This window comes from Lynx canadensis, chromosome B4, assembly GCF_007474595.2.
Source record: "Lynx canadensis isolate LIC74 chromosome B4, mLynCan4.pri.v2, whole genome shotgun sequence".
NCBI classification, from domain to species: domain Eukaryota; kingdom Metazoa; phylum Chordata; class Mammalia; order Carnivora; family Felidae; genus Lynx; species Lynx canadensis.
Genome location: NC_044309.1, coordinates 103,144,476 through 103,157,935, shown reverse-complemented (window position 1 = coordinate 103,157,935; position 13,460 = coordinate 103,144,476). Strand labels below are relative to the sequence as shown.

The window sequence follows — 13,460 nt, the reverse complement described above, 5'->3', positions numbered from 1 at the left end:
TTTAGCTTCCTCTTTTGCAAAAAGAGCTAAAACTGGTGTAGCAAACATACTACAGAAAAAAGTCACTAACGTAGACGTCATTGTCCACCATTTCCATCTAGATGAAGAATGCAAAGACATCGAGAGTATCCTAACTCAGATCAGAGAGCTAGAAATTAGAAGCGTGGACATTGAACATTATGCCCTATTATTAGACCTGTTTTGCTTCTGAAGAGTCTAGTATCAAAATGACCCTTTACTCACCCAAATGTGAGCTAGTGAGCCATGGTGTAAGTTATTTCCTTCTTTATTTTTCTCCCTCACTCTGGAGGCTTGAAATAATCAGCAAGCTTACCTCCAAGTCCCAACATTACTTCTCATCTACTCTGATTTTTGAGTCATTTCACTCAAGTATTTCTAGGTCTCCACATCTATGTATCTAGGGTTCTATGTATTTTTCTAAGATACATTCTAAAACTAATATTCTCACTTTTAACTACATGTCAAGTTAAATTCTTACATTCACTTAAGGTTTATTATCCCTGCCTTTGAATTAAGATCAGACAACAGATAATAAAATGAAAGTTAAATTAATTTTCCAATACTAAGTAAAAGATTGAATGCATGTAATAATTAGCAAACAACAACAAAAGATTATTGTATAGATAATCATTACGATAAGATGTTCTTGATGCTGTGACCATTTAAGTAGTGAAGTATCTGATAAGCATCCGTGCATATAGTGATTGTTTAATATCATAACAGTAACTTTGAAACTTACTTTCCTTCCTCGTCTTATGCAGAGCCCAAGCAGCAAAATACTACTGCCAACAGTTAACAGAGACCCTAGATATATTCTATAATTTAGCAACTTTATTGATGGCTTCTAAAACAGATTGTACCATGAAAGGAAATAGGCTTTCCAGTCTGACGAATTTGGGTTCCAATTCCAGCTTCATCACTTACCAGCTGGGTGACCTTAAGCAATTAAATATCCACCAATTAATTTTAACTTTAGGAGGTCAGAAATTCATTTTCCTTTACAGTGCTATATTCCCAGTAGGGCTTGGCATATTACAAATATTTACTGAAGGGATGAACCCTTCAGACCTGTTTTTCATTAGGCAATGAAGATAATAATATCTTAATGCTTTATTATAGAATTAAAAAGGTAAATTTCATGAAAGCCAAAGGCAGAGCCCAATGCACTTTGCAGGTGTCTAAAATATGCTTGTTTCTTTCCTTGACCCAGTGTAAACTATAAAGCTAGATCAGGTAAGAAGAGATTTTTTTTCTTAAAAAAATACTTACTTTAGGTACAATATCTTTAATAAAAGCAATGAAACATGCCCATATACAGTTTAACATCAATTAGATTTCACCTTCAGGGATAACTCTTAAAGCTATAAAATGTTCCTTTCATTACTCTTTCATTTCTGCAATTACAACTATTGTCATTCTCTATGGGCTCTTTTGTGTCATCTCATTTTATTAATTTCAGTGACCAGTCTCAAGAAGGTGCTCGTGGTCAAAGATAAGTTGCTTTACTAGGTACCTAGATCCTCAAGGTTAGAGATGGGGCTGCACATATAGCATCTGGATGAACCATGTGAAATTGCTGATATTTGGCCATTTATGACCAATAGGAATAGTAATTCTACATGGTTCAATGAGTAACTATTCAATAAATATTTAATTTTTTAAAAGTAGGAACAAAACAGTAACTTTGCATTTAGTTATTAATTCTCAGCATAAATTACAGAGTTGGCTTAAGAGTGATGCTTCAATTATACAATTATAAACATAAAATAAACAAAAAACTAAGCCAATATATGATTTTAAACATAAAATAAACAATAAGCTAAGATCAGGCAAAATAGCAAATATGCTATTTGTACTTACATCACTGAAACTGAAACACAAGTGCATAATTCCTTGCTTCCATGATTTCCTTTAGAAGGGATACTCCCTCCCCTCAGCCCAGCGACTTTGATAACATCCATTCTACCCTACTCTTTAAGATCCAGGTCAAATGCTACCTCCTGGACAAGGCTTAACCAGGCATGAGCTTCCTGGCTCCCACTCTGCATCTCTTTCTATATATATACCTCATTGGCGCAGAGGAATCTATTCTGATAAGTGTGTCTCTGCTTTTACCTAATTTGAAAGCATGTGGTTATTCAACTCCAATATACAGGTTCATTGAAAGAATCTTTGGTTTCTCAAGGTCTTTCATTTGAAAAACTCACTGGTACTATTTTGGAGTTCCTGTATATGTAAATCAGACTTTAAAATTTTACACAGTAAGCCTTTTCCCATACCTCACCAGAAAGCACAACAATAACAACAACAACAACAAAACAGATAAATTTCTGGGTTATACAAAAAGAATAGGAAATTTTACGTTATTTAAAATATAAACAATATGACAATTGTCAGCCATGTTTATTTCATTACTATGTATTATTAAACAACAAACAGAAAACTTACCAGTCTCAGAAGTCCTTACAGAGAGGAAAGAAGACAACTGATTGCCATGACCAAATCTGGTATACGACCTGACAGAGATGTTATAGAGGGTGTAAGGTTTTAAGTCCTTTAGAATTATGTTTGTGGTTGAGGTGTTCTTCATAAACAAGGTATCCCTATTTTTATAGAGCACTTCATAAGCAACAATAATCCCATTAGGTTTCTCAGGAGGTGACCACTTCAAATTTATTTCACTTGCAGTAACATCAATAACTTTAACATCTTGAGGTGATGATTCTGGTTCTGGAGGATGAAAACAAAATTTTAAATACATGTATTCTTTCATGCTTTAAATACATGTATTCTTTATTGCTTCAGACACTAAAGACAGACAGTAGATGTCAGTAAGCATGCAAAACCACTAGTTACTTTTTATTAAAATTGCACCTGAAATTCTTACCATCTTCTGGAGTTCTCACAAAGATGTCATTTTCTTCAGACAAAGAACTTTCTCCAACATGGGTTGAGGCAGCCACTCTCATTTTATATTTTGTGTATTTCTTTAACCCTATAATGACAACAGGTAATTTGTTCAAAGATTGTGAAATAAAATTCTTATTTTAGGGCCATCTGACATAGGACTAGTGAAAATAATTTATTTGGGAGACTGGCTCTCCAAGTCAGTTTCCTTATAATCCCATTCTCCCCAAATTCCTTGGGCTTGAGGGTATTTCCACGTTGGTGGTATTTTAGTTCTTTCCTCAATATTAGGGCAATGATCTGAAGCTGAACAATTATTTTTGGCACATTGCAAGGACTGTGTTGACTTGGCACAAACACTATGTCAGGTGAGTTCCTTCAGGTGAGTTCATTCATTCAAGCTTGTAACACTTCATTTCGATGTAACAGATATAAAGTTCCCCGTGTTTAAAATTTTTTTTAATGTTTATTTATTTTTGAGACAGAGAGACACAGAGCATGAACAGGGGAGGGGCAGAGAGAGAGGGAGACACAGAATCTGAAACAGGCTCCAGGCTCTGAGCTGTCAGCACAGAGCCCGATGCGGGCTGAGCCGAGATCGTGACCTGAGCCGAAGTCGGACGCTTAACCGACTAAGCCACCCAGGCACCCCTAAAGTTCCCTGTGTTAAACATATACCTATGATACTTGTAACCTGATGATGTCATTTCTTTGCAGATAAATATAGATAAAGAAAACCATCTAATCAAGTTACTCATGCACGTATTTTTCAAGATATCCACGGCAGCACAGCACAACGAAGTCTGAAATGATGCAGCACGTGTCCGGCAGTGTTCGAGGCAGACAGATGCATATTTTCATCAGAACAGGAATGTTTTAAAAAAGATTGTTCTACCTGTTATGAGAAAGCTGTTTTCTGTGGTGGTCATCTGGAATGCTCTGTTTGTATCCAGTTCCATCGCATAAATTGTATAATGAGTTATTTTTCCATTGGGATATTTTGGAGGATCCCAATATAACAAAATAGATGAAGAACTAATATTTTTATAGTTTATAATTTGAATGGAGCTTGGCACTTGTAAAGAAGAATGAACAATTAATGTGAATGAAAGAAAAAAAGTATTATAATGTGTAAGAGCAATATTTGTAGGTAATTATTTCAAAGGAAATACATTCTTACCTTGCTCATGTGTCCTAACATTAAGAACCGTTGGTGGTCCTTCTCCCATGATGGTGAAAGCAGATACACTAATCATGTGCTCAGTGAAAGGTACAAGTCTTCTGATAACATAAGACAGCTGCTCAGCAGAAACGTCAGTGATATACAGATTCCTTGCAGTTCCTATTTGAAATCAGTTTAAAAAAATTATGATCAAAATTATGTTTCCTCACAGAGTGAAATCTTAAACTTGATTTCACATTCGCCATTAATTTCTTCGTGTACTCCTTTAAATGAAATAATAAAAATATGTATAAATAATAAACATGCATAATTAATAATAAATACATCCTGGAATATGAGATTAATGAGAAAACAAAACCTTCTCAAAGGGACGGGCTAGCGATTTTATTAAATAAAAGACTAGGTAATATAACAAATTAAAATGTTATAAGCCAACGGTATGTAGCAAGTGAATGTTATAGAAATGAGACTTTTATTTGGACTTAAAGATCTCCATACCTATATTAAAGCCCATGGAGTTATAAAGCAAGCATGCTTGGGTAACTGACACATAAATATGTCTGAATAAGGATTTCAAGTAATGTTGTTTTTTTTATTAAGAACATATGCTTCCAACAATGTTAAATAAAAATTAGGCCAAACAAGGTACTCAAGGAAACATCTGTATCAGAAATTGTAGGCTTCTTAATTTTTAGTGTTCCTCATCTTTGCACAGGAAAAAAATGGATCAGTAAATGAAAAAACACATATTGAATGTAATGTGATATAGTTGACTAATTATTCCATCAACAAAATAACACCTCTAATTTGGAATGAAACAACAACTAAACAGAAAAAAAGGCAATGAGAAAAATGTTCTTCTAACTTAGCATTTTAGAGTGACCAGAGAGTCATTCAGATCTGTGTTGTGTAACCAAATATTTTTAATTTGCTATTTATGACATTCTTCTTTTAGAAACAGTAAGATCCATTGACCCTGACAAGCAAGTGTATATACTAATGACATCACCACGTCATTGGGGTCACCTACACCTGTTTATCACCCCATGCACTAGGTTGTAACTTTCTGACCTATTTACCTTTAGTGACATTTGAAAACCTATTAGTCAAAAGCTGCAGAGAGTGTGAGGCCTGTAAATGATTTGAAGATATGTTAATCCCTCCCCATCACACCTGCTTTGGCAACTGTAATAACTGATTGTCTATGCAGCTTGGCCAAAGACTCTAGGGTGCTACTTTCTCTAGGAGGAAGGTCAAATGGGTTAGGAGGGGCCAGCTCCTGCCTGTGTGGCATATCCATTTGCTGCATGAGGTTATCCAACAGTTGAAGAAGAAAAAAATCTGACTCTAGCCCGTGAACCATTAATAATTTGGTTGAACTCTAAGCTAAGGTTCATATCTGTGCTAGCTAGTACTGGGGCGTTGAAAATGCTTCAACGAACATAAAAATTGTACCTACCAACTGTCGAATGCTGGTCTTCAGCTCTGTTCCTCACAGGAAAGTTATGTGGATGACTGTTATATATAGCTGAAGCAAGTGAGTACAGGTCTGAAGATATCTCTGCTGAACCCTCAAATAATTCTGCCATTGACTCTACTATGTTCACAGTTTCTGGAGCCATGGGATCATTTATATACTGTAATTAAAGACAGACATTTACAATGACCATTTGTAACAGCTACACTTAATAGCTGTTATTAAGCTACACTTAAATACTTCACTCAAGTATTTAGTTAAAAAAAACTAGTAACTTTGGAATCACACTTTGCAAAAAGATAATATTATTTCCATGACTACTGTCTCCATTACATTCCCAGATTTCATTCTAAAGCTACTAAATTCCTGCATCATTTTGACACATTCTCATCACTCCATTATCTTAAGAGATCAATGCCATATTTTTGAATGAAGGAGATACTTGTTTCTGATTGGAGTTAGTTACTTTATTATAAAATTAGACATCCTCATACAAAGGTTTCATAACTAGACTATTTTAAAACTATCCACCCTCAAAACTAAGTGTTTTAGGCATTCTGCCTTATTAAAATATGTTTTGCTTGTCTGTGTGTTCTCATTTGTATATGAGGTATAAGAGGCCTGCATGCCTGCTTGATACATCAATAATGGTAATTTATCTATCATCAATTGAAGTTATAGACAAGAATAGAACTGCATGGTAATAGCTTTTAAACAGCCTATCCAAGGCTCTCGACCTAACGAATATTTTAAGTACCTGCAATTGCTCCTGCATCCCATAATGTACTTCACACATGTCAAGTTCACCAAAGTAACAGACGCTGAAGTGAAAATATCAGGGCACATTACAGATAGATACAGTAGGAGTTTCTATTTGGATAGCAAGGTGACTCTCTCCCTTCGCCTTCCCAACACAGCATAACTAATTGAGGAAAGGGTATTTGGGCCAAATAGAATTAGGTATTTTGTGTAGTTTTTCAACCTTGAAAATAAGACTGAACATTAATCGAAGTAAATGTTGCCTTAAGAAACTTAACAACCAAATGAATTGTGTAGACTCTGGATTCTAATTCGTATATATACATATATACATAAATACATATATACATATATATACATACCAACATAGGCTTTGAAGACAATCAGGGAAATTTGAATATGTTCTAGATATTAGATGACACCAAGATATATTAGTAATTCTGATAGTTGTGGGGATGGAATCACTGTATGAACCAAAATGTCCATGACTTTTAGAGATTTGTTCTTAGTTAGGCATGGAGGAACAAAATGAAGTCTGGAATTTATCTTAAAATATATCCAAGCAACAGCAACAATAGGAAACAGCTGACACAAGAATGGCAGGATGTTAATTACTGAATCCAGGTGATGGGCAAATAGGGGGTTACTACATTCTCTACTTATATCTGTTCAAAATTTTCCAAGATAAAATCATTTTGAAAAAATAGAAAACACTGCAAGAACTACCCACTTTTGGTCTATTCCCTTTCAAGTTCTGCTTCAAAGCTAACCTCAAAAACCCATTTTGAAAAAAAAGAAAATTATTTTATTCTTTCCCAACTCCATGCTCTTGTACCCTCAAAATTTATAATACATATAAAGGTTTTATTTATGTCTAACTTTTGGTAAACCTGTCTGTTAATTATCTTACTTTTGGGGGGGTATCTTTATCCTAGAGCCAAAAACAGGGTTTTTACTCCTAAATAACATCAATACTTAGTATTTAAAAAAAGTAAGAGGTGCTCAGGAAAAATCTCAAGAAGGCAAGGAACTTTTAGGCAGTTTGTGTAATCATCTACAAAGACAGGCCGTTTAAATCTAACTTTTCTGAGAGATAAAAGAATGGAGAAAAGATCTAAGGAAAGCTACTTCTCCAAATGATATTTATAAAATAAAATTATCTAAATTTTGTTACATTCTTAGCCAGAAAGATATTGTGATGAAAAGCAGGGGGACACCTATAGGATCTATTCTAAAAATGTTGTGATAAAGAACTCTGGATAGGGAACTCTATACTGGACAAGTTAAAGGTCTTCTATCTTCCAACGGCTCACTTCAGCTCTGCCTCCACAGGGAAATCAGGAAGGGCATGAATCACAAACACATAATTCAGAGATGCTCTGGTATTCCAGTCAATAGTTTATGCCTGAACCACACAGCTGTTTCCACTATCAATCAGTCACTCTTTGAAAATCTATTGTATACAAAGCACTGCAGAAGGTACAATGAGGTAGTACAAACAATTTTCCTGTGAACTATAATTTTGCATTCAATCTCCCAATATTTTATACTCCATGTCAGATAAATTATTGAAAGTTAAGCCATAGCATCCCATCAATTAGCTAAGTTAATCATCTCTGTTGACAAATGCCATTTCAATGTAAGAGCTGACCTCAATAATTCTGTCTGAATTTCTCCCAAATTCTGGTATTCTGGAAAGTCCCTTCCTAACTAGGGCAATGATTTGAACATCAGTTTTGTAACAACCCAGAATGTTATTAGTTATCACTGAGAGGGCCATGCCATGAATATTTCTCACACTTCGCCTCTTTAAAAAGGCATTTGATATTGGGTTTTACAAAGGATGAAAAAAATATTTTATGGGCAAAAATTATGGGAAAGAACTAGAACTTAAGAAAGTAACTGGAAGGGGCTGAAGTGGAGATGAGGGAAATGGAAGGGAAAAGAGGCCCACTGCAACTCCGAAAGGTTTTAGACTCATTGAGTTAGTCCAGGGCTCTCAACCTCAGCACTACTGACAGTCTGTGTTAAATAATTTTTTTTGTTGTTGTAGGAAGTTTAGCCGCATCCTTGGTCCCCACCCACTGGAAGCATCTCCCCAATTGTGACAAAGAAAAATGTCCCCAGGAATTGCCAAGTGGATAGCAAAAATCTCCCCTGGTTGAGCACAACAGTTAGGGAATGTCACAGTTCATCAACATGAAAGGCCTCTCATATGCTACCCAGGAATCCTTGGAATTTATGTGAAAGAAGTAGAAGTTCTTTGGAGTTAAATTCCTAATCCATCTGTATAAACCAACCTGATTCAACGTGTAATAACCTTCATTACAGCTAATGTGATTTTATTTTTTTAATCTCTATTATATCTATCAATTTAGACTCACTAAAAGTCTACTGGATTGAATTAATGAAATGTTTGACTTATTCTTAAGAAATGCTTCTATATTTTATTATAGACTAGAACATGATTTATGCTATCTGTTATTAAGCTGTGGCAAAAAAAAAAGTTTGCAATTAGCATGTGTTTGGAAATCTAATGGGTATTTTACGTTATTTGGGCGACAAATTCTTAAAGCTTAATTCTGTTTCTGTTCCTAATGGTCAACAAAGTAAACTTTATCTCAAGCATTCCTAAACTACTCTTGAGTCCTGTCAGCTTCATTCCATAGCAATTGATAAAGCTTTCAGCTGGCTTTCTTCTCAGGTTCATGAATGACAAATATTGATATAATTGTGAAACACATCAGATGAAAAGATGTATCTGTATGAATCTCAGAAATTTGTAACACTAGGCAGTAAGATGGTATCTTTGGGGAAAAATTGCCCCAGGATTATATCAGAAGAACAAGTACAGGATGAGATCTGAGTGTGAAATTCAACTTACGAGTAGTCCATGGAGAGATGACTTTAGGGTTTTACAGACTTCAGTCTAAGTGGAATGAGCCTTACAAAGAAATTAATTTTATTCTTTGCATTGATATAAGTGGGAAATGAACATTAAAGAAGAAAATAGTTCTTCTCAATTTGGATCTAATCAAATTACATATGGAATACTGTGTTCAGCTGATTAAGAGACTCATTGACAAACTGGAAAATATACACAGGAGACTAATCAATAACATGAAGGATCTAGAAATCATAGCTGATGAGAAACTGAGGATGTTAATCCTTAGGGAAAGCATGGCCATCATCTTCAAATGATAAAAAATGAAATCATTGTATAGTGCTGTTACTACTACAAAGACTAACATTGAAAACTATTATGTGTCAAATGCAGTGCTAAGTAGTTTCACCCATGTGATATCACTTCATTATAGCCCAAAGAGTTAGGTATCAAGAACTCCAGGGGCGCCTGGGTGGCTCAGTCGGTTAAGCATCCGACTTCGGCTCAGGTCATGATTTCGCAGTCTGTGAGTTCAAGCCCCGCGTCGGGCACTGTGCTGACAGCTCAGTGCCTGGAGCTTGCTTCAGATTCTGTGTCTCCCTCTCTCTCTGCCCCTTCCCTGCTCATGCTCTGTCTCTCTCTGTCTCAAAAATAAATAAAATCTTTTAAAAATTAAAAAAAAAAAAAAGAACTCCATTTTACAGTCGCCTGTTCAAGTTCACAACACTAGTCACAACAGAGGTAGGATTGAAACACATTTCCCTGGTTCCAAATTCCAAGCTCAAAGGCACTATAATCTACCATGTGGGTCTAGAGAGGAGACATGGGACAAACTGGTAAACATTAGAAGACAAATAGTTCCGCTCAAACCAGGTAAAGAATAGGGTAGTTTCTTATTCATCTGTTTATCTTCTGACCTAACAGACTGCCGGGAACTGTATAATTACTTAATAAATACATGCCTGAGAGGCCATAAAGAAGAATATTTTAAAGTTCATTGAAGAGGAGTTGATTCTGTGGTAGCAAGTACCTTATTATCAGAGTTCATCAAATATTTTAGCAGAGGCTGGATTCCCAATGATTTATTAGGTATATTATACATGAGATTCATATATAAATTTGGAAGTTTAAATAAAAGTCTTCAAACACTGAGATTAAATTTTCTAGTATATTTTTCAAGTATTTGCTTAAATATTGAAAGTAAAATCTTATACATGTTTCAGCATGTTTCAATAACTGCTATTTATTAAGAAACAAACAAACCATTAGAGGACACTGGAAAAATAATTTCAATAAGGGTAATGAGATCAGATGAAGCCTAGCATAAGATGATTATAAGTTAATACTTCTTAAGTTTCATCATCATGATATACACAATATACATCATGATATAGACATGGTGTTTACTTCTACAATCACTAAATAATATTCTTATACTGCTCTGTTAAGACTCAATTATTTCAGATAGTATCTATTGACTTTCTGCTATGATACTGAGGAGTTAGATTTCTTAAATAGATATATACTTGCCCCATCTGTTCTCAAGTCTTATTTGGTTATATCTCTAATTTAAGTAATATATTTAAATCTGGAAGGATTATTCTAATAGATTTGTGAAATATAAAATAGTTGGCTGGGAGACTGTGGTGGACAGTCTCTCAGGTGGTCCTCCTATTATTCCTACCTCCTGCTATTCATGTATTTGTATAATCCCCTCCTGTTGCAAGGGAAGGATGATTTTCATCTAACCAATGGAGTAAGGCAAAGGTGAGAGGATAGCATTCCCATGATTATATTACACTATATTACACTATATAGATTCTGCTTGCTGGCATAATGAAGTAGATGGCCATGTTGTGACAATCCTTGTGGCAAAACTGTGGGAGGCCTCTACAAGCTGGAACTAAGTCTAGTCTCCAGTCAAAGAGCCAACAAGAAGCTGAGGCCCTCAGTTCTGCAGTCACAAGGAAATTAAATCTGCTGAAACTCTGCATGAGCCTGGAAATGGCTTCTTCCCAGTCAAGCCACCAAATGAGAACACAGCACAATCAGCCCTTGATTGCAGCATTGTGAGACCCTAAGTAGAGAATCCATCTAAGCTGTTTGGATTTTTGACCCACAGAAACCATGAGATAATAAATAAATTAGTTGTCTTAAGTTTATAGCAAATTGTTACACAACAATTACATTTGTGGCAAATTGTTATACAACAATGGAAAACTAATGTAGTAAGGTAACAACAGTCCAGGCAAGAGAGTATGCAATCCTGAGCTGGGGTGGAGACACAGTAATGAAATACGATACACGAAGGTCACCCTTTGGAGGTAATAATAACTGGTTTAACATTGAATGACTATTGAATGCTAAGTATAACCAAAGTCAGAGGTAGTCCCCTGGTTTTGAGTCTTTATGACAGAGAGGAGGATGGTGCCATGATCTGAAAAGAGAAATATTGGGCATGTAAAAGGCCTCCTAAATGCTTAGACAATGACCTTCAGGTCAGAGATCTGTGGTGTAATCCAAGGGGTAAAGGAATCCTAAGCCTAGTTGTCTGCTATCTAGGTTTCAAATTAGTCTCTCTCCAGGACTTGTTCTTGATAACTGAAACTATTAATTGCCTGGACAGACTTTCTTCTTATGTGTCTTGTGAAAACATTCATAGATCTCCATCACTGTCCCAGGATCTCTGTCTAGTATCTGTTCCTCACCTCAGCTTTGTCTCCTCCTTCTGATCATGAACCAGGCCACCATCCCCCAAAGGATTTTTGTTTTGTTTTGTTTTTATGAGGGGTAAATGAGTTTAGATGTGATAAACTCTGACAGAACCTCCCTAGAAATGGCTATAATTATGAATATAGTGTCAGAGAAAGATCAGAGTAGAAAGCAAGGCAAAGGAATAGTGCAGGTGGGAAGCTGTGATTAAAACTGTGAGATCATCAAAAGGTGTAATGAGGGACACCTGGGTGGCTGAGCTGATTGAGCATCTGACTCTTAATTTCAGCTCACTTCATGATCTCACAGCACATGAGATCAAGTCCCACATGGAGCGCTGCACTGACAGCGCAAAGCCTGCTTCGAATTTTCTCTCTCCCTCTGTCTCTCTCTCTGCCCTTCCTCACCACCCCTTTCTCAAAATAAATAAATGAACTTTAAAAAATGTGTAATGAGATGGCTGAAAACAGAACTGTCTGGAATACCTTTATAGTGAAGGAGTTAAAAAATTATAGGAGAACTAGCTTTTTCATTTTTTTTTTTTTTCATTAAACAAGACCAAAGTTTTACAAAGTTACAGCATATGAAAGTGGAGGAAGCATGAGGGAGAAAAAAGTAAAAAGCTGGAGACTGGGAGGACAGAAAGATGGATTTTGGAGGAGACAAGGAAGATGGAGACACTTAAAAATATACAACCACCTTATTTGACACTTAGATGTCACTGGTGAGTTCTAACAAGATTTCAGGGATTTAAGAGAATTCTTGTGAAAGGGTGTGGAGGCCATACTTTGAAAAGTCAGAGTGAATGAAAGGAAAGAGTCCTTATCCTGTATCAAGGTCAAGAAAAAAGGATAATAAATGAACACATTAAACCAGAGATTGCATCTTTTATCTCCTTTACTTCTCACCCTGTAAGGTAGGTGTATAAGCCCTGCTTTTAAAATGAGGGCACCACATCTCCAAAATTTGACTTGTCCAAGGTTATAGAGTTAGAAAAGGGGAGAGCCAGGACTAGGACCCAAGTCAGTTGGGATTTAGAGCCTCTGCTACATCAACTTCCTGAAAGATGAACCCAAACACCAGTCACATGGGAGAGCCAAAATACCAATAATGGGCCTGATCTAATAAAGAAAGATACCATCATAGAAATAAGAAGTGTTATGTTTCCTTTTATTGAGAGAGGATAAGGAAGCTAATAACAAATGTCAAACGGGGTGAAAGTTTCAATGCCATTGTTAATAATCACAACAGGTCACAATTATGTCGCATAGCACTTACCACATGCCAGGTATAGTTCTACCTCTTTTATGCACATTAACCTACTAAGTAATTATTAATACCTTTGTCATAGGGACTCTTATAATCTCTATCTTTGAGAAGAACAAACTGTACAGATCAGAAGGGTCAGGCCAACTTTCCTAAGGTTAAACTAGCCATGATGGCAAAACAAAGGTTTAAACCCAAGCATTCTGTCTCCTAGGTCCATGCTCTCAATCTCTCTACTGTGGAGCCCATTA

The 13,460-nt window shown here is 35.8% G+C and overlaps 1 protein-coding gene across 1 annotated transcript in view; it reads right to left on the bottom strand.

The window, feature by feature from the left end:
* PTPRQ (protein tyrosine phosphatase receptor type Q) overlaps window positions 1-13,460 on the bottom strand; it is a 229,341-nt gene that overhangs the window by 168,178 nt on the left and 47,703 nt on the right. Inside the window, exons 11-15 of the mRNA XM_032593794.1 lie at window positions 5,571-5,748; window positions 4,109-4,270; window positions 3,824-4,003; window positions 2,909-3,016; window positions 2,470-2,751 (exon numbers count right to left, since the gene is read on the bottom strand). Of these exons, the coding sequence (XP_032449685.1) occupies window positions 2,470-2,751; window positions 2,909-3,016; window positions 3,824-4,003; window positions 4,109-4,270; window positions 5,571-5,748 (910 nt within the window). The remainder of the gene's footprint in view (window positions 1-2,469; window positions 2,752-2,908; window positions 3,017-3,823; window positions 4,004-4,108; window positions 4,271-5,570; window positions 5,749-13,460) is intronic.